This window comes from Pipistrellus kuhlii, unplaced genomic scaffold, assembly GCF_014108245.1.
Source record: "Pipistrellus kuhlii isolate mPipKuh1 unplaced genomic scaffold, mPipKuh1.p scaffold_m20_p_16, whole genome shotgun sequence".
Classification (NCBI taxonomy): domain Eukaryota; kingdom Metazoa; phylum Chordata; class Mammalia; order Chiroptera; family Vespertilionidae; genus Pipistrellus; species Pipistrellus kuhlii.
In genome coordinates this window covers 31,018,739-31,039,008 of record NW_023425471.1, presented here as the reverse complement: position 1 = coordinate 31,039,008, position 20,270 = coordinate 31,018,739, and the positions used below count along the sequence as shown (strand labels likewise).

The following is a 20,270-nucleotide window of genomic DNA, read 5'->3' as shown; positions in this document are numbered from 1 at the left end:
TCTTTTGTTGGTTTTGCCGAAACCGGTTTGGCTCAGTGGATAGAGCGTCGGTCCCAGGTTTGATTCCGGTCAAAGGCATGTACCTTGGTTGCAGGCACATTCCCAGTAGGGGGTGTGCAAGAGGCAGCTGATCGATGATTCTCTCTCATCAATGTTTCTAACTCTATCCCTCTCTATTCCTCTCTGTAAAAAATCAATAAAATAAAATAAAAAATTTAAATCTTTTGTTGGTTTTAATTTGTTAATTTTCACCTGAAGATATTTTTTCCATTGATTTTTTTTTTTAAAGAAGTTGGAGGAAGGGAGGGAGAGAGAGAGAAAGAGAAAGAGAAAGATCCATTGAGACATATCAATTGGTTGCCTCTTGGTTGCACACGCATGGCAGGGTAAATCTTCTTTTAAAAAATATTTTTTATTGATTTCCGAGAGGAAAGGAGAAGGAGAGAGAGATAACCATTAATTGGCTGCCTGTTGCATGCCTCCTAATGGAGATTTAATTCACTTTTCTGTCTCTGAAGCTTAACAAATTCCCATCTTCTATATAACTGCATTGTTTGTTGGTAGTTATCTCCCTTTGGAGGTTTCTGTCTGTGAGGCAGAAAAGGGATATTTGTTAACTCAGCCACTGTGCTGATTGTTTCCCCACTATTCTAACTTGTGTTTTCCTTCTTGCCCTTCATGTTCTAGGAGGGATGCCGGGCCAGGTTGGAATGCCAGGAGGTGGACCAGTGCCCATGGAACGAGCACAAGGTAAATAGGTAGTAATATCTGATTATTGTGGACTGGGCTTGGAAATGTTCTATATCTGCACTAAGATGGCAATGTGGCAATCATCACCCACATATACTTTAACATATTTGAATGTTAAAGTAATTTAAATTAAATTAAATTGAAATTATATACAATCTAAAATTCAGATCCATATCACAACTGCTAAATGGCCACATGGGGCTGGTGGATACACTACTGGGTATTACAGATATAGATAATTTCTATCATTGCAGAAAATTCAATTTGACACCTCTGGTCTGTACTTTCCATCTAGTGATTCAGAACCCAGCTCTACAAGAATTGATGATGAAGCAAAGAATTCTTTGTTGCCATTTATTTCATATTACCTTTTCCTGATAGTCTATAATGATTCTACTGACATGTTCGCTTTTCCTCTATGGATATCTGTTGATTGAGTATGGAATTTTAATAATGAGCATATAATGTGTGGCTGAGTATGTAGAAAACTAAATTGAAACCCCAGAGAATACTGGGAGGGGACCAAAGGTCTATGAAATCTACCTAGTGGCAGTAACACTGGATACCACAGCAGTTACACTACAAAAACTCCACATTCATTCTCTATGTTTACTAGAGTTTGAAGAAAAAAGAAAATGCAGTGGTTCAGTTAAAAACAACATTAGGAGGAGAGATAGTGAGAAAACAGAGGGAGCTAATAATAAAATTGAGTGCATACTATAGGTCAGGCACTTTAATTTTCATAAACAACCTTGTAAGTTATGGAGCAGCACTTCAGTTTTCAGGTAAAGAGATGGAAGCTCAGAGTTTTGAATTACTTACTGAAGGGGACATGGTAAGTAAATACCGATATCTGAGTGAGATGGACTGTACTTGGGGCATTCATCTTCTCTTCCAGTTAGTAAATGACAGAGCTAAGATTCTGAAGTCTCTGATTCTAGAATCATCGTTTTGTCAATCCATACCACCTCTATTAACTTCCAAAATAATTTCTTTGGATAAGTATAAAGAAGCTTAAGTTACTTCTTCTTAGCATATGGCCTATAAGCAAAACCCATTTTTAAGCAAAACATTAAGAAATAGGACTATATACTTACTCCTTGTCTATATATACTGGGATTGGTTACTGAAGTGACAACTAGTAAACTTGTCAGATGGTTGATAGTAGGACAAGCTCTTGGTTAGATACTTCATCTGAGCATCCCATGCTTTTGGGCAATTGTGCCCCACGCCCCTCAGCTAATCAGTAGATTGTGTATAAGTCTTAAGTATTTTTATAGTTGTTCAAAGGAATTAGGGTTTCAGTCATACTTTTACCTCTCCCAAGCCGTAATTCAAGCTATAGCTTTTTAATATATACTTCCACAAGACATCTTCCTTCCTGCTATAGTTATCTTCATTTTTCTGATCAAAAGTTAACAAAGGGAAATGGCTCAAGTTTGAAGTCATCTCAAGGCTTTCTTCATAAAGAGACAAAGTGAGATGACTTTCCTTTCATGGTTTTCCTTCAGAACCCAGCAGAAGAAGCAAGAATCTTCCCATTTATACCAAGTTTGTCTTTCTTTTCCTGTTTCTTTGGCACATTTAATGGTGAAAGGAGACAGTGATATGTTTAAGAAGATACTTCCTCTTGCCTTCTGCCCCCTTTGTTTAGTGTTAGTGCTTTTGTCATCTCATTAGTCTTCGTTTGCTGTTGTCATGGTGTTCGTTTATAATCAAAGACTTGCAGTAACAGAATATTTCTTGAGGAATGATACTCTCTTGTCTAAAGTTCATTCACGGTATTCCCCGCTTGGTACTTCTGTTATGGCCCTCTCCAGAATAAATCTTACCTTCCACATTCAGTATAAGTTATTTTATTTTTTACTTATAAAATGTTTATGCTCTTTATCTAAATAGAAATTCAGAACCATCGTTTTTATATTTTCTAATGCTATCATAAGGAGATTTAGGGGGAATCATAGTAGCAGAGGTGAAAATGGAAAGTGGCTGGTAATTCCTGCCCCAATAAAATCAGTGGCCCATAGGTATTGGCTTTGAAAGCAGTCTGATCAAAGCAGAACCAAAGATGCTAACATAGTTTAGGAAGATTTTATAGCCTAGGCCAGTGGTTGGCAAACTCATTAGTCAACAGAGCCAAATATCAACAGTACAATGATTGAAATTTCTTTTGAGAGCCAAAAACCAACTTTGTGTATGGGCCATGAAGTTTCAATCGCACTGTATGTGCGCGCCCACACGTATTTTATGGAAGAGCCACACTCAAGGGGCCAAAGAGCCGCATGTGGCTCAAAAGCCACAGTTTGCCGACCACTGGCCTAGGCAAACTAATGAACTCTTGACTTTTTAACTTACACATATAAATCTCCAGTGTCTGTATGTGTATGTCTCTGCATGCATGTGCAAGCTATTTTAAGTGTCTGCTCTTTCTCCTTTTTAACTTAATGCTTACCTAGGAACCCTACAGCACTCGCCCGTGGGACCCGCCGGGCCTGCATCAATTGAGCGAGTTCAAGGTACCCATTGTATCTGTGGGTTTCCTTTTGCTTGTGTGTTCAGGGTGGGACATTGAGAGGACGAGGCCTGCTTGGCAGTCATCTTCACAATCAGACCCAAAACGGTAGTGTTTTGGGTTTTTGTTTTTAAATTTTTTCCTGTCAGGCCACAAGCTTAAGATTGACCTCTTCACACAGGGAAGAGAACATGGATGATACGGGCATTTGTCCGAGTCCGTCCTTCCTCCCTACTGGTGTCAGGAGGCTTGGATGGATTAGCAGTCTGTAAGGAGTCAGCAGGTTCTTGAGAGCTATGGTAGTGTTCACATATTCCGAGACCTTACCTCTTTTTTGAACTAAGGTTGATTATAAGGAAAACCGGGAGTATACATTTCTTTAGGTTGCAGTTCTAGTCCTTGGCAGGTTGCTCCCATATAATTGCTCTTTATATAATTCCATCCATACCTCTCACATGGCACAGATTCTGCCTACACCCTGCTTCTGTCTTGAACTGCAAGAGGAGTCTGCTGTGGTGAGGTTTCACCCGCTCTAAGGTGTCTAAATTATGTTGTCAGTGGTGTATAGAGTCATTTCTTGTTTCCTTGTGTCCTTCACAGCAGTAACTCCCCATTTGTTTCCCTGTCAGTGCCGATGCAAGACCCCAGAGCAGCTATGCAGCGTGGGCCCTTGCCTGCCAACGTCCCAACTCCTCGAGGTCTGTTAGGAGATGCTCCAAATGACCCACGTGGGGGCACTTTACTTTCTGTAACTGGAGAGGTAGAGCCTAGGTAAGCAATGACACAGAAGGAAAAGCTTAGAGGAATCAAAATTTCCCATTGTTTTGAGAATAAAGTCTTTCCATACCAGTTGTGCCTGTTGGCTGCTATTCAAGACTAAGCACTTCTCCTTGGACAGAGCTGTGTCCCTGAGTATGTCATTTTGAACTAACTGTGGCTACTCCCATCTTCAGAAATTAGAAATTCTAGCATACATACCCAGACCAAAAAAACCTATATTGCTTCTTAGTAGTAGTAATATTAACAATGGCAATAATAATGAGACTAAAATAATTTACATTAATGGGGATTATGCCTCTGACTCTGCTCTGAGTACTTTACTTGGATCATCTCATTAAATCCACACAAACCTGTGAGATTGATATATCAGTCCCATTTTACAGACGAAGAAACCAAGGCATAGAGAGGTTAAGTAAATGGGCCCAAGATCACACAGCTAATAAGTGATAGAGCCTAGATTTGAACCCATATGATAACAGTGTTCTTTAGTGCTATACTCCATACTCATTGTATATAATGGATATCCATTTGAAGTCCTCCTTAGTGTCGAGTACCCTGACCGAATATGAAATTCTAGAATATGTTGATTTATATCTCTAACTTCTCTTCAACCTGTTTAGTGTTATTCTTTTATCATTCATAGACTTGTGTTTATATCAGTTCTTTGTCTGATTTTTATTTACTGATCTTCTGGTTGAAACTTTTATTTTTGGGTTCTGTTTTAAAATATAATAATTTTTTCCATCTGTAGAAGTTACCTGGGACCACCTCATCAGGGTCCACCCATGCACCATGTCCCTGGCCATGACAGCCGTGGCCCGCCCCCACATGACATGAGGGGAGGGCCATTAGCCGAGCCCAGACCTCTAATGGCAGAGCCCAGAGGACCCATGCTAGATCAGAGGGGTCCACCCTTGGATGGCAGAGGTAAGGGCAGACCACACCACCACACTGACTGGTAGTTTTGGGTTGATGGTAAACCCAGCTGTCTAAGGCTCTAATCTTGGATAAAGTATGCTGGGATGATAAGGTTGGCAGACATTTTTAAGTTTTATCTGCAAATCGGAGGAATTGGGGAGGAGAAAGCAGTCTCCTCTAGCTGAGGGGGAAATGTGGCTAGAGGAATTGATTTCTGTCTTTCTTAGGTTGTTGATTCTTCTTGCAATAAAGGTGAATAGTTACACAGTGGTTTCCTTGCACCTTACTTTATAGGTGGAAGAGATCCCCGAGGCATGGACGCACGAGGGATGGAGGCACGAGCCATGGAGGCAAGAGGATTAGATGCCAGAGGATTGGAGGCCCGTGCAATGGAAGCACGTGCGATGGAGGCCCGTGCAATGGAGGCCCGTGCGATGGAAGTCAGAGTGATGGAGGCCAGAAACATGGATCCAAGGGGCCCAGTGCCTGGCCCTAGAGGCCCTATGCCTGGTGGAATCCAGGGTCCAAATCCAATGAACATTGGGGCAGTTGGTCCCCAGGGATCCAGGCAGGTATGTATGACACATTCACTTCTGGCTTCTGTGTGAAATCTTGATTTATTCTGGAACTGATTATTACGCCTGATTATTACCGTTTTATTTGATTAGGGCTATTTCTCAGCTTATTAGAAAAGGAAGATTAGAATCCTCCTTCCTGTAGTTTCACTGTCCCTTAGGATAGTGATTTCTGATTAACAGGATTATAGTCCGAAAGAGCAACCTTGTCTCACAATTTCAGGAGCTTTTCCATTCAGAGCAGAGATAAAAAGAGTATATCTGGGACCAGGCCAGGTAGCTCAGTTGATTAGAACATTGTCCCAATACACCAAAGTTGAGGGTTTACTCTCCAGTCAGGGCACATACAAGAATCAACCAATGAATGTATAATAAGTGGAACAACAAATCCCCGAGGCATGGAGGCACGAGCCATGGAGGCAAGAGGATTAGATGGCCTCTCTCCTCCTTTTCCTCTCCCTTATCTCAGCCCTTACCCCTATCTCTCTCCCTCCCTCTCCCCCCTTTGCTCCTCCTCTCCCTTTCTCCCTTCCTAAACATCTTTAAATTAAAAAAAAAAAATTTTTAAGATCATAATCTGTCCAGTCTAGACATGGGTCATTTGAAAAACTTCTCCCAAATGATTCTAATGCACAACCCTGAAAGCCACTGCACTAGAGTATATGAAGAGTTCTTAGTGGTCATTTAGGTAATCTTCAGTTTGCAAAAACCTGTTTTAATTTTCTTTCATTGCATAGCCTAAGTGAATAGTATGAAAGGCAGTTTACTAATGCTCAACTTAAAACCTGTGGAACTGAATTTTTACCTCTGCTTTCTTTTTTGTCTCTCTCCAGCTATGAGAGTATGTGTTTGTCTTTGATTGTCTGTGTGTTGTCATCTCCTCCCTCTTCACCCCAGTTGGTTGTGTGATGATGTTTTTCTTCCCTGAGTTTCTCTCTCTAGCCCCTATCCCTTTTTCCTATATGTGTCTTCCTTCTTTCTCTATGTAGTTCTATCTCTCTTTTCCCTTTCATATGCTTCTGTGCCCTCCTCCCCTCCTGTGTGAGTATGTGTATGAGAGAGAGATAAGATGCAAGACCCCAGAGCAGCTATGGGGTCTGGGGTCTTGCATCCTTGGTTCCTTTCGCTGTTCTGTGCCTTGTTTTTTACTTAACAGTATATCTTTGAGCATTTTAAATCAGATTTTAAAATTACCTCCATTACACATAAGTTGGAAAGTCATCGGTAAAAGGATTATTATTGCTAGAGGGATTATATAACTTCTCATCAAACAGGGATACATTTGAGTGAGAGTGCTATTAGTATTTACTCTGACAAAAGCATAAACAGGGACTGTCTTAGGCAAACCTAGATGTGTAATCACCCATATTATTTGTCTGCCTGGAATAGGCGCTCCTGGAAACCTTAAATGGCAATTAGTGAACGATTAAATCACATTACAGTACTTCAAATTAGTATTGACTGAAGCTTTAAAAAGGTTTTTCTTAGAGATGTTTCAGATCTATAACAGATGATGAAAGTTCAGACCCATCTGCGGATTCAGTATAAAGACCAGGAACTGGTAATATTTTAGCAAGCTGTATAGTTATACTAATTCTTCATCTCTCTAGTATCTAGCGAGTTAATGTATGTAAATGAATGTTGTAGATAATAGTACTATTCTACCAAATTTTTAACTAGTCAAATGAAAAGTAACTTTATATTATGCTTCCTTCCTTTCTTAAACAAAATACAAAAACTTATTTTTTGTCATTTTTACTACTCAAGGTCACCATTAAATGTATTCATTATTGTACATACTGCAATAGAAAGTAGAGCTATTTCCTGTTTGGTTTCTAGTTTCCTTCACCGTCAGGCTGTCACCTGGCTCCTCATATTGCTGTCATGGTATCTGCTCCTAACGGTCCATCCTCATTTCTTTTATGCTTGGCTGCTTCTAATCTGCTGGGGAAGCAGGTAACAAGTTTATTAACAATTTATGTTTAATAAGAGTACCTAAACTCTGGGTGAATGCCTGAATGTGAACATAACTTCAGCATTGGGATTACTTAACAGTTATTCTAGGTGCTCTGACGCCTATTCCTGGGTTCGGGTAGTCTTCTAAGATTGAACTCACCAAAGATCTTAAATATCAATAAAAATGTTATAACTGCACTTTGTTCTTTTAATTTGGGTCAGTCATATTTCTTGGTATGCATTTAGCATCTGCTGCATATTCTCTCTGGAAAGTTACCAAAAAACCCCACAAATGTTGGGCAGATATCAGTCTACTTCCCAGAGGCCTCTGCCATTGGGATCATCTCTGCCTTACTTGTGGGATAGGGCCCTTTGGGGTGAACACCCTATGTATGATATGAATGGTATCCCTGTGAATGGAGCTTCCCCAGTGGACCAGCATCCATTATCTCTAAAGCCTGTCAGCTTTCATTTCTTTTTCCACTGAGCACTACTTTCCAGGATGCTCTGTTTTCTCTGTGCTTATGTGGCTGAATTTTGCTTGAACTGATGGCATCCAGTTATGCTATGGCATATTTGTTGATGGTGGAGCTGTTGTAAGCAAATGTGTCTAACATGCTAATTGATCTCTGCCTAAACCATGCATGCCTCTGCCATTGCTAACAGTAGGAAATTATTTTCAGAATCAATAATTTGCTTTTCTTACTCATATCCATACTCAGATCATACTTTTAAACATTGCTGTTACTATATTCTGTCTTCCTATATGAGACATTCCAAAAATCTATTTCCTCATCTCTCTTTGTGCATGTAGGTCCCAGTCATGCAGGGGGCAGGCATGCAAGGAGCCAATATGCAGGGTGGAGGCCAGCCTGGTGGCTTTAGTCCTGGCCAGAACCAAGTCACTCCACAGGACCACGAGAAGGTAAACAATGCTGTCTGACTTCCCTCCATGTGCACAAATTCTTTTGACTCCTTTTTTTTTTTTTTTTTTTTTAGTTACCATGTGCAAGTCCTGCATTTGCAGAGTCCCTTTGGAAGTGGTGTTTACTCTTGGAACTCTTTGTGATCTTGTTAACTGAAAATTTGTGGGCCAGTCCTAAAATCCTTAAATGGATGTATATAAATGAAAGCTTATCTTATGTGTCAGACTCATCTGCCAATTGCAGTTTTTTTGTGCAGGCTGGATGGACCTGAAAATCCAGATCTCTTTCTCCTCCCCGTTTCTACCTTCTCCCTAAAAAACATTACCAGATTCCCTACAAGTGTCTTTCTATTTCTATATTTGACCATTGTGGGGAGCTCATGTCTGCTGGAAGGGCTAACCTTGAGAAAAGGAGAGATGTTTAAAATGATGAAAAATTGAAAACTTCCAGGGCTCGCAGATACCACTTCAGTCTGCAAGAACTTTGGGTTCCAAAGATGTCTGATTTGAGTCTTCTAATCTTAGATATTGTTGTGCTTGTGCTTTTCATTATGCTTTTTCTCACCAGCTGCTGCTGTTATTTTTTGTTTATTTGGTTTGGGTTGATTTGTGGAGGGCTGTTTTCTATGTTTGAAATATCCTTTCTTTTTTACCAAAGTGGGTGGTGTTTTGTGTTGTTTTTTTTTAACTGCCATCATTAAAACTCACTACCTTTCTTTTTCTCTTCACAGGCTGCTTTGATCATGCAAGTTCTTCAACTGACTGCAGACCAGATTGCCATGCTGCCTCCTGAACAGAGGCAGAGTATTCTGATCTTAAAGGAACAAATACAGAAGTCCACTGGAGCACCTTGAAAGGTGAGCAGACTTACTTGGCTTGAGTCAGGCAAAATCCTTGTGCATTTGGGGTACCGTATTTTTCGGACCATAAGACGCTCCGGACCATAAGACGCACCAGTTTTTAGAGAAGGGAAATGAAGAAAAAAAGATTCTGAAACAAATAGTGTCTTAAAATATTTTATGTACATTAAAACCCAACATCACAGTCATAAGCACATGTAATCAACCCTGTAAAGTAAACAGCAGCATTTAGAACCATTTTAGAGCCGGGCAAGCACACAGAGACCACACAGAGCCGGGCAAGTAAAAAAACTTTTTTTTTAAAGTATATGTGTAGGCTATATTTGGACCATAAGACGCAGGGACTTTTTCCCCCCACTTCTGGGGGGGAAAAAGTGCGTCTTATGGTCCGAAAAATACGGTATATATTGCAACCCAAAGCAACAAGACTCTCCTGATCTCAGGATTCTCTGCAGTCTGCACTCCTCTTGGCAAGATTCTCTTTAACCTTCAATAGGTCAGCCCCTATCAGGATAACAGAAAACTACAGGACAATTGTTCAGCTATTGAATTAGTTGTAATCTTTTTTAACCTTTCTTTCCTAATGGCAAAAGTAACATGCAATCAATTTAACCAAATTAATCAAATACGGAAATATAAAAAATTCAGGATAAAAAGCTCTGCTTCCTTAATCTCGATTTCCAGACATAACCTTTAAATATAGTTTGTTATATATCCTTTCACAATCAGTTGTGTTATTTTATTCCAAACTGTTCCATCAAAATGGGAAAAATACAAAGCATTTCAGTAAAATATATAAATGTTTTAGTTTCCAGTATTTATTTTATATTAAATATTTAGAGATTGAACTGTTACAGCACATAATTAAGGTAGTGAATGTCCACTGTCACCATCAGTCCCTATACATTTGAGATGGCTGTATATTGCTGCCATCATATTTCTTGCTCGTCAGTCAGGTAAAAGGGATCATAACCATATGACCTAACTCGATTACATGTATTGGTGTTTCCTTTAAAAAAAATTTCCCTAACAACTTCTATTTCATAACCAATTCTGTTTTCCAAAAAGTTTAAATTTCACGTCCCAATATCAGCTGGGATATTGCAGTTTGAATTTCTACTTTTTACCCCCTTCATATTATAATTTTCATCCATGGATCATCATATAATAGTGAACTCATTTACACTAATTAGCAGACTTTGCTAAATACGTTGTATTTTAATCCATATTTATAATGTCATTAAAACATCTGGACTGGAAATAAACATCATATCTGTTATAGATGAATGGCTAGCTAGACTTTTGGTATGACCAGTACTTCCTTTTTTTTTTAATTTTTATTTTACTTATTATTTTTTTGTTGTTGTTAACCCTCATCTAAGACTCGTTTCCCATTGAGTTTTAGAGTAGAAGGAAGAGAAAAAAAACATTGATGTGAGTGAGAAACACACATGAATTGATTGCCTCCTACATATGCCCCATTTGAGTCTGGGGATCAAACCTGCAATTCAGATACATGCCCTTAACTGGGTATGGACCCATTGACCTTTTGGTTCCATAGATGACACTCTAAGCACTGAGCGCACACTGGCCAGGGTAGTACTTGAATTTTGTAGTTCACATTCCCAAGACATTCTGGTGGGTTTTTTTTTGTTTGTTTGTTTGTTTATTTGTGTGTGTGTGTGTGTGTGTGTTTTTTTCAGTAAAAGTATAATATATAGAGTACTGTATTCAGAGGAACAGATAAAAAGAACTTCCTCTCTTTTCTTTTTCTAATTTATTTATGCCAGAGAAGGCATTCCCTGTAAATTATTATTTTGGGGTAATGGAGGTAGATATGTTTCTGAAAATTCTTTCATTATGTATTCTTGCTTATGAGATATCGCAATTCAAAGCCTTGCACATAAACCACAGGACAAGGTTTTTTGTTTGTTTTACCTTTTATTTTTAAAACTAGAGACCCGGTGCATGAAAATTGTGCACTCAGGGGCGGGGGGTCCCTGAGCCCGGCCTGCACCCTCTTGCAGTCCAGGAGCCCTCAGGGGATATCCGACTGACAGCTTAGGCCTGCGGGAGGTGACCAGAGAGCTGATTGGGGGACAACGCTGGTTGCAAAGCAGCCAGCTCCATTCCTCTACCCCCCCCAGTCACCCTTCCACCACCAGTCACCACCACCCACCAATCGCAGTCCCCTCCCTCTACCCATTGGCACACACTTTGGCTGGCCTGGCACCACCTTCCCTCCAGCCCCTGCTGAACGGTCATTCTGTTCGATTGATTTGCATATTGGGCTTTTATTATATAGGACTAGTGGCCCGGTGCACGAAATTTGTGCACAGAGGGAGTGGTTCCCTCAGCCCAGCCTGCACCCTCTCCAATTGGGGACCCCTTGGAGGTGTCCGACTGCCAGTATAGGCCCGATCCTGATCTGGCCCAAACCGGCAGTCGGACATCCCTCTCACAATCTGGGACGGCTGGCTCCTAACCACTCACCTGCCTGCCTGCCTTATCTCCCCTAACTGCCCTCCCTTGCCAGCCTGATGTCACTCCCAACTGCCCTCTCCTGCTGGCCTGATCTCACCCCCAACTGCTCTCCCTTGCCAGCCTGATCTCGCCCCCAACTGCCCTTCTTTTCTGGCCAATTTGGTTCTAATTGGTCAGTTTCTATGCCAGTCAGCATCAAAAGCTCTGCCTCCTAGGCAGCCATTGGCTCCTCACAGTTGACCCAGATTTGGTTCTGATTGGCCAGTTTCTATGCCAGTCAGCTTCTCTGAGCCTATCAACAGGGCCTGATCAGAATGGCAGGGCTGATCAGCAGCCCCGATGGAAGCTTGAAGAGAAATGGAGGCAAGGCTGCTAACCAGGTTCAGAGGGAAAGAGAGAGGCAAGTGCTGGTCAAAAGCTGCCTCAGGCGCTACAGATCAGCCCCTGCTTCTCTCTTCAGGTCTCTTTCTGGGCCTGATTCAGAGCCCCCTCAGCAGTCACTGCTGGGTCACTGTGCCTGCAGCTGCATTAGTCAGCGCTGGATCAACTCAGCACTGACTTCCAGATGGTCAGCCTTTGGTCATGATCAGTCGTTACACCCTGGCTCTTTATTATAGAGATAATTGTAAATTCACAGGAAGTTAGAAAAATAGTACCTTATGTATCCTTCCATCTTTTTGGTCTGTAGTACAAACCACGAAGTCAGCATTGGCACATTACTGCTAACTATAGACTACAGACCTTACTCAATTTTACCATTTTTTAAAACCTATGTTGATTTGTGTGTATGTGCATGTTGTGTGCATATAATTTTATGCAATTTATTATTTTTGTCTTATTGCTTTATTTATTTAAATTTATTTTAAATATATAAAATTTAAACATATACAAAAATAGGGAGACTAGAATAATAAACTTCCCGGTACCAGCTTCAACATGATCACATCTTAGCCAATTGATCCTGTTTCCTCTTTTCCTTTACTCATGCTCCCCTGATAGCTCAATCCAGGGAGACCACAGGTTATATATATTTTACTGAGATATAATTCACATACCATACAAATTACCTATTTAAGGCTTAAAATTCAATGGTTTTTAGTATAGTCATAAAATTGGAATCATTACCACAATCAATTTTAAGACTTTTCATCACCCCCAAAAGAAATTCCATACTCTTTAGTTATCACCCCTTATACCCAGATATTTCTTCCCTAAGCTGTCAGTCAGATATCCCCTGAGGACTCCTGGATTGCAAGAGGGTGCAGGCCCGGCTCAGGGACCCCCCTCCCCTGAGTGCACGAATTTTCATGCACCGGGACTCTAGGATTAATTAACCTCTAATCCACTTTGTTGAGAGCTTGTTTGGAGGTTCTAGCAGGGGAGCGCAGCTACTCGTATACCCTTGACCGAAGACCGGTCCTCTCCTCTTGGGGGAAATTCGTCCTCTTCGACCGAGCGCGCAGCTTCGGGAGGGATGCACATGGATCCGTGAGGGAAAAGGGGGACACCCGCCTAGCCAGCCAGATCAGCCGAATCAACCCTGGCGATCAATGGGGTGACAGATGTCGCAGCCAGATCGCCCTCACATCCTCTAATCCACTTTCTGTTACTATAGATTTGCTTACTATGAACATTTCATATAAATAGAATCATTCAATATGTTGTCTTTTTTACTGGCTTCTGTCATTTGTATAATGTTTCAAGGTTTATCCATCTTGTAGCACATATCAGTACTTATTTTTATTGTCAGATGATAATCCATTGTATGGATATACTATATTTTAATTAGTCATTAATTAGTTGATGGACATTGAGTACTACTTTTTAGCTATTATGAATAATGCTACTAAGAACATTTGTGTATGAAAACATTCATGCACAAGTGAGCATATGTTTTCACTTATCTTGGGTTTATACCTAGGAAGAGCATTTCTGAGTCATACAGGAACTCGACACTTAACCTTCTGAGAAAATGCCAGATGGCTTTCCATAGCAATGTACCATTTTACATCCTGCTAGCAGTGTGCATAGGATTCCAATTTCTCCACATCTCCTCAAACACCTTTTATTATTATTTTTTCAGGTTTTTGTTTTTTTCAAGAAGAATTTCAAATATAATAATGTTACATGCAATAAACCTTAATATTTCAGGAAAAATTATCTTAAATATAATATATGCGATAAACATATCTCTAGAAAAACTATTTTAAATATGATAATGTTACATGCAATAAACTCCAAGAAAAATGACCTTACATAAAATAATATTACATGCAATAAACATTAATATTTTAAGAATAAAAGGATTTTAAGTATTATAATATTACCAAAACTGTACTAACATAGTATGATATCATGAAAGTTGTAGGAAATATTAAAAATCTGCAAATAACAGGATTACTTCTAATATATTCTAGAATGTTTTCTCCCCTCTGGCTCTATTTTTGTTAATCAGTTTATGTTGTTCATTATATTCCACAAATAAGTGAGATCATATGACATTTATCTTTCTCCAACTGGCTTATTTCACTTAGCATGATACTTTTAGAGTCTACTTTGTTGGATGTGAGTTTTGCTACTCCAGCTTTTTTTTTTTCTTTTCCATTTGCATGGAAATATTTTTTCCATCCCTTCACTCTCCTCCTGTGTGTCTCTTTTGTTTTGAGGTGGGTCTCTTGTAGACAGTATATAGTTGGGTCATGTTTTTATATCTATTCAACTACCCTACACCTTTTGATTGAATCATTTAATCCATTTACATTTAGGGTTATTGTTGAGATTGTACTTACATATAGCCATTTTAATTCTGTATGGCTAGGTTTTTCTCTCTCTGTTTCTTCTTCTCAGCAATTCCTTACAGCAGTGTTTCCCAAACTTTTGACATATGTGTACCCCTTGTATAATTTTTGTAATGCTGAGTACCCCTCGTACTCACGAGAACATAGAATTAGGCGCAGCTAAGCACGGTGCAGTGCATATCCCCACCAAACTCTTCCCGTACCTCTGGGAGTATGTGTACCACACTTTGGGAAACACTGCCTTACAGCATTCCCTTTAGCATTTCTTGTAATGTTGGCTTTGTGGTGATGAACTCTTTTGCCTTTTTTTGTCTGGGAAGCTCTTTATTTGACCATCTATTTTGAATGGTAGCCTTGCTGGATATAGGAATCTTGGTCTCAGATCCTTGCTTTCCATTAACTTGTGTACTTCATGCCATTCCCTTTTGGCCTATAGAGTTTCTGATGATAAATCAGATGCCAGCCTTATGGGAACTCCTTTGCAGGTAACAACTTTCTTTTCTCTTGCTGCCTTTAAAATTCTCTCGTTGTCTTTAACTTTTGGCATTTTAATATAGATGTGTGTGGGTGTGGGTCTGTTTGAGTTCTTGTTTGGGGTTCTCTGTGCCTCCTGAACTGGTGCCACTTTTTCCTTTACCAGGTTAGGTAAGTTTTCTACCATTATTTCTTCAAACACCTTCTCTATTCCTTTCTCCCTTTCTGCCTCTTCTGGTACACCTACTATTCTAATATTGTTATGTTTCACATTGTCCCACAGCTCCTTTAAGCTGTCCTGTTTTTTAATTGTTTTTTTTTCTTTTTGGTTCTCTAAGTGATATTTCAACTCTGTCTTCTAATTCACTGATTCTATTCTTAGCTTCCCCTAATCTGCTGTGTATTTTTTCCAATGTGTTCTTTATTTGTGTTATGTCATTTTTTATCTCAGACTGTTTTTTTCATAGTTACCATATCTTTCATAAAGTTGAGAATTTTTAACATAATTACTCTGAACTCTGTTTCAGATAAATTTCTTATCATTACTTCATTTATCTCTTCTTCTGGAGAATTCACTAATTCTTTCATTTGGGGGTTGTTTCTTTGTTTCTTCATTTTGGTTGTCTGTTTCAGTTTGTGACTATGTATTAGGTAGATCCTCTATACCTCTCAACCTCTACTGTAGGATAGTGTTATTAAAGGTTGTTTCTGACTAATTGGATCAGGGAAAGACTTAAAGCCTGCAGAGACCTACTAATAGGATTCCAACTTGAATTGCCCCCAGGCAATCATCCTGAGTTGTGGTGAGAGTTTGGGTTTTGTTTTGTTTTGTTTTTTTTCAACTGTGTGGGGCAGTTGTTTCTGCCTGGAGGCCAGTTGTTATTTTTAATCTCTTAAGTGGCCTCAGGGCAAAGTGTATCCAGTAGGGTGTGTCAACTGTCTCCCCCACTTCCCCAGGCAAGGCAGATGTCTATGTGTGAAAGATGTCCTCTGCTGTGTGAGGGAATGATAGCCCAGGGTGTCTGCCTTCTGAGCTCTTTCCCCTGAGTCCCAGTCCTGGCTTCTGTTCTCATAGCTCCAGTCCACTTCACTTTCCCTCTTCCAGAGCACAAGGTGGGTGGCTCCACAGGGAATTTTTGTACGTTGGCCCTTTAAGAGTTTCCCGAACTTCCAGCTGCCACTCCCTGGCAGATAGCACCCCACTGCTTTTTTTCACAGATAAATGTTATGTGGGTACCCTCCTCAGTTTGGTGCTCTCTGCTGGGGAGCCCAGCTTCGGGATCAGATCCCAGAGTTGTCAGTGGCAACCCTCCACGGCTGAGATATCTCTCCAGGACTTCAGTTGCTGTCTGTGGGTGCACGACCAGCCCTTTCGCAGCTCTGCTCCTCCTACCAGTTTCTATGCGATCTCTACCTTCGGTCCTTGGGTATCAGGGTTCCCTCCTGTGAGTTCAGGAAGCTTTTCTATATTTCAGTTGTAATTCTAGCTTGTTCCTAGGAGCATGTCCATGCAGCATCCTCCTACTCTGCTGCCATTTTTAATCTTTCTCTGTGTAATTTACACAGGCAAGGTTTTAAAGTTTATTTGCTGGTATCTGTACATGCTATAGCCAAAGTATTGGCTCTCCCTCCATTGTGTACCTCACTACCTGTGATCCATCTCTGCTATCACTGACACACTTAGTATATATACCATTGCCATTAGAACACCGTTTCTCAACCACAAGCAATTTTGCCACCTACAGGACATTTTGAAATGTCTGGAGACATTTTTGGTTGTCACAGCTTTAGGGGGATGATGCTACTTGCATTCACTGGTAGAAACCAGAGTTGCTTCTAAACATCCTGTAATGTGCAGGACATCTCCCCATAACAGACTGATATGGCCCCTAATGTCAGTAGTGCTGAGGTTGAGAAGCCCTGCCTTAAAGGATGATTACTTTTGAGAGGCAGGAGGCAGAAACCTTAAGAATCTGCCCCTGATGTTTTGCTCTTGTGCATAGTCTTCCTCCTCAACTTTTTAATTTTTTCCCCCCTGGTGTTTGGAGAAGGGAACTTTGTCTCCAAGTCTAATGGCTTTCTCCCAACTTTTCCTTACAGGTTTTCAAAAATAACTGGCAACAAATATGGAAAATAATTCCATAACTTTGTTGAAATGTTGCAAAAAGATGACTTCTACATCCTAAACCTTGAATGACTCAAATTGGTGCCAGGTGGAAGATTCCCATCACCTCTCTCAGAACAAAACTAGATCATTCTGTTGTCTTAGTTTGTATATTTTCTGTGACTTGAAATAAACATGGAGCAGTTTTAGTATACTGCAAATTGATACACCTGAACTTTTTGCTTTAAAAAGCTGAATACCAAGGGTGAAACCTTAGATGTATTTTCTACCCTTACTGCAATATTGTACTTTGATGTTATATTGCCATAGCTCTGTTTTTCTTCTTAAGTTAACCATTTATTCTTCTTTATTCTATTTGAGAATTTCTCGGAAACAAAGTTTTCCGAAACTTAGTTTCTATTTAGTCTGCTTCCTGTGGGAATAATAAGATTTGCCCTTTGAGAACTTGCTAGAACTTCTGAGTCTACAGGAAGAAAACATATGCTTAGAGCTATAAAATGATTAAAAGGCCAACAAAGCAAAGAGCCTAGCAGTGTATTTAGTTTATAAAAATCCAAGTATCAAAATGCATTTTTTGTCAATAGTAGGTCTATTCACCTGCAGAGTTCAGAGGTAAGACAAAAATGTATTAGCCACTGGTTTGTGTCAACACATGAGACTGTGGACATTTCCTTGTCTGTTCTAAAACCCTTCAGTCTAGGTAGTCAACCATAAAAGTTACGAAATCCACTAATTTTTCACATGTTCAAAATAAAATAACTGATCAGCAATCAAATGCACAAAATGTATTTCATCCTACCTTTTAGATAGTCATTAATCTATAGGCCTACCCTGTAACCAGATTTATTCTGAGAAATTAAAACAGAAAATCTTAAAACTTTTACATTCCTATTTATTTTAAGAGGACCAAATGTAGAGTGCAAGCAGATAGATATGGTTGTCTCCCCTGCCTGCTTCCTTGCAGACGGATATGAGCATAATTAGTGCCCTAGCTCTGACTTATGGCTCTTTTAGCCTACTGTTCCTTCTCTCATAGTAGCATTAAGGAGGAACATTATTTCTCCATCAGGCCAGCCTCAAGAGGTTATGAGGTGCCTTAATAATTAGTAAAGTTCCACTGGGACTACTCGAGCCTATTTATATTATCAGAATCCTACCCCCAGATTAGGATTATGGTCAAACGAATTAAAGCCTGCAATAGGCTTAGAGAATGTAATAGCATATTGCTTATATATCAAGCAAAAAAAATGCAAAGATAATCAACTTTATGAGAGACACTGAAATTAAGGGATTTTCTACTCTGATATATAAACATTTACTACAAGAGTTTGCTGAATAAGATATTACAACCTAAGAAGAAAAACTTGCTCAGAACAGCTTAGGGGATTTCTAGGTGTCATGCACAGCCCCAAATTGGGCTTGGATGTTAATTATATGTAGGACTTATTATTATCATTACCTTTTCTGCCTACTTTCATGAATATTCTAGACCAACGGTCACCAATCTTTCGGACCTCCTAGACCACTAGCGGTCCGCGGACCACTGGTTGGTGACCGCTGTTAGACCTTGATATGTTGATTTTAGCACCAGTCATATCTTGGAAGTGTCAATACAATAAACATTGAGATCAAGAGTAAAGCCTCTCATTAAGACCTCATAAGATATTCAAGGAATACTAAGGTTCCAAACCAAACTCATTGATGAAAACCGAACTATCATTTGGTCAGCAGCTGTCTAGTAACAACCATATTGTCAGAGTTCCATTTTGCATGTTTCTAAAGCCTTATTAAATTTAGACAGCTGAAATCCAGGAAGCTGGCAACAGTAAGGGTGCCCCAATCTATTCCTATAGAAACATCCATTAGTACTTTTTACTAATGTCTAATTAATACGTAAAACATAATTCACTACCCTGAGTTCTGGGCTTACCTTTATTTTGTTCAGACTAGTGACTGAAAAATCAGTCTTACTAATACTTCAAGTTATAAGTTATATAGGTTTCTGGATAATTAGAAACAATTACACATTTTTGGTCACTTAAAAAAGAGAAAGAAGTAGGTGCTATAAAGCTAATTCAGTAGAAACAATCTTTTAAATCTGATGGATTGAATTGTCTTTGGGCACAATGAAGTGTGGGGTTTTTACCTCTTTTAAGGGCCCTGGTCTTTCCGTCTACTGATTCACTGTGACTACTAACATCCCAGAGTCAGGAGGATGGAAGAAATAAAAAGCATTTTGACAGGAGAAAAAAAGGCATTTGGCTTATGTCATTATTGGAATGATTCCCTAATATGTAAGTATGTAGGAGAAAAAATTTTATTAAAAATTATAAAAAATTCTAAATTATCTTTTCTTAAAACTAGAGATTAATAAACCCCCTTAATAAAAATGGCAATAAAGAGCCCTGTTGATAAATTGTCCTAAGGTCAAATTCAAGTGTTTGCAATTATTTCCAACAGAGCAATGTAAACTAATGGCTCTAGCTGACTCTCAGTTATATAATTTCAGTTATGATTAGCATACTTTCAAGATTTTCTTTCCCAAATGGAGAACCCAGATAAAGTAACAAAAGATATATAAGATATATTCATTAAGCAAAGAAGAAAATCCTTTTTTTTTTTTACAGGCAAAAATAAGTATAGCATAAATAGCTGCTCACACTGGATAAGACCATGTTTTAAAATAACAGAATGTTCATAATGTATATAGAAATGGGGATCTTGGTAATTTTATGTTTTATTTATGTTTATTGTGTTTTGTCGTTAATTCTTAAATAAAATTTTATTTTTAAAAAGCACCCTACTTCGATTTTTTTTTTTTATGGTGGCAGGGAGGGGAGTATGTGACCCCAAAGTCCAGGCAAAAGTAGCACTTGAAATCAACAAAATCTCCTGGGATTAAATTGTCGTTCACCTCTGCTGTCAGGCCTTGCCGTAGTCATAGCATTCTAAAATGATTTATGGCTATTTTCTGAAGAAATGCTCCAAGGACTTTGCAATTATTGTCACTTCTGAAGTTCTTAGGTTTTTTTTAAAAAAAATATCTTTATTAAAAGTATTACAAAAGTTCCCTTCCCCCATTGACCTCTTCCACTCTGTTTCTTCCCCCCTCC

The 20,270-nt window shown here is 39.3% G+C and overlaps 1 protein-coding gene across 6 annotated transcripts in view; it reads left to right on the top strand.

Moving 5' to 3' along the window:
• Positions 1-20,270, top strand: part of CSTF2 (cleavage stimulation factor subunit 2) — a 36,362-nt gene that overhangs the window by 13,234 nt on the left and 2,858 nt on the right. For 3 of the 6 annotated variants that reach the window (XM_036440012.2, XM_045582429.1, XM_045582433.1), the window contains 8 exons: positions 688-750; positions 3,207-3,266; positions 3,892-4,033; positions 4,794-4,969; positions 5,255-5,532; positions 8,306-8,416; positions 9,148-9,273; positions 17,133-19,955. In XM_036440012.2, coding sequence (XP_036295905.1) covers positions 688-750; positions 3,207-3,266; positions 3,892-4,033; positions 4,794-4,969; positions 5,255-5,532; positions 8,306-8,416; positions 9,148-9,270 — 953 coding nt within the window. In that variant the 3' untranslated portion in view covers positions 9,271-9,273; positions 17,133-19,955. Of the gene's footprint in view, positions 1-687; positions 751-3,206; positions 3,267-3,891; positions 4,034-4,793; positions 4,970-5,254; positions 5,533-8,305; positions 8,417-9,147; positions 9,274-17,132; positions 19,956-20,270 lie in introns of those variants that run through there. The other 3 variants (XM_036440013.2, XM_045582432.1, XM_045582431.1) reach the window with 2 other exon arrangements.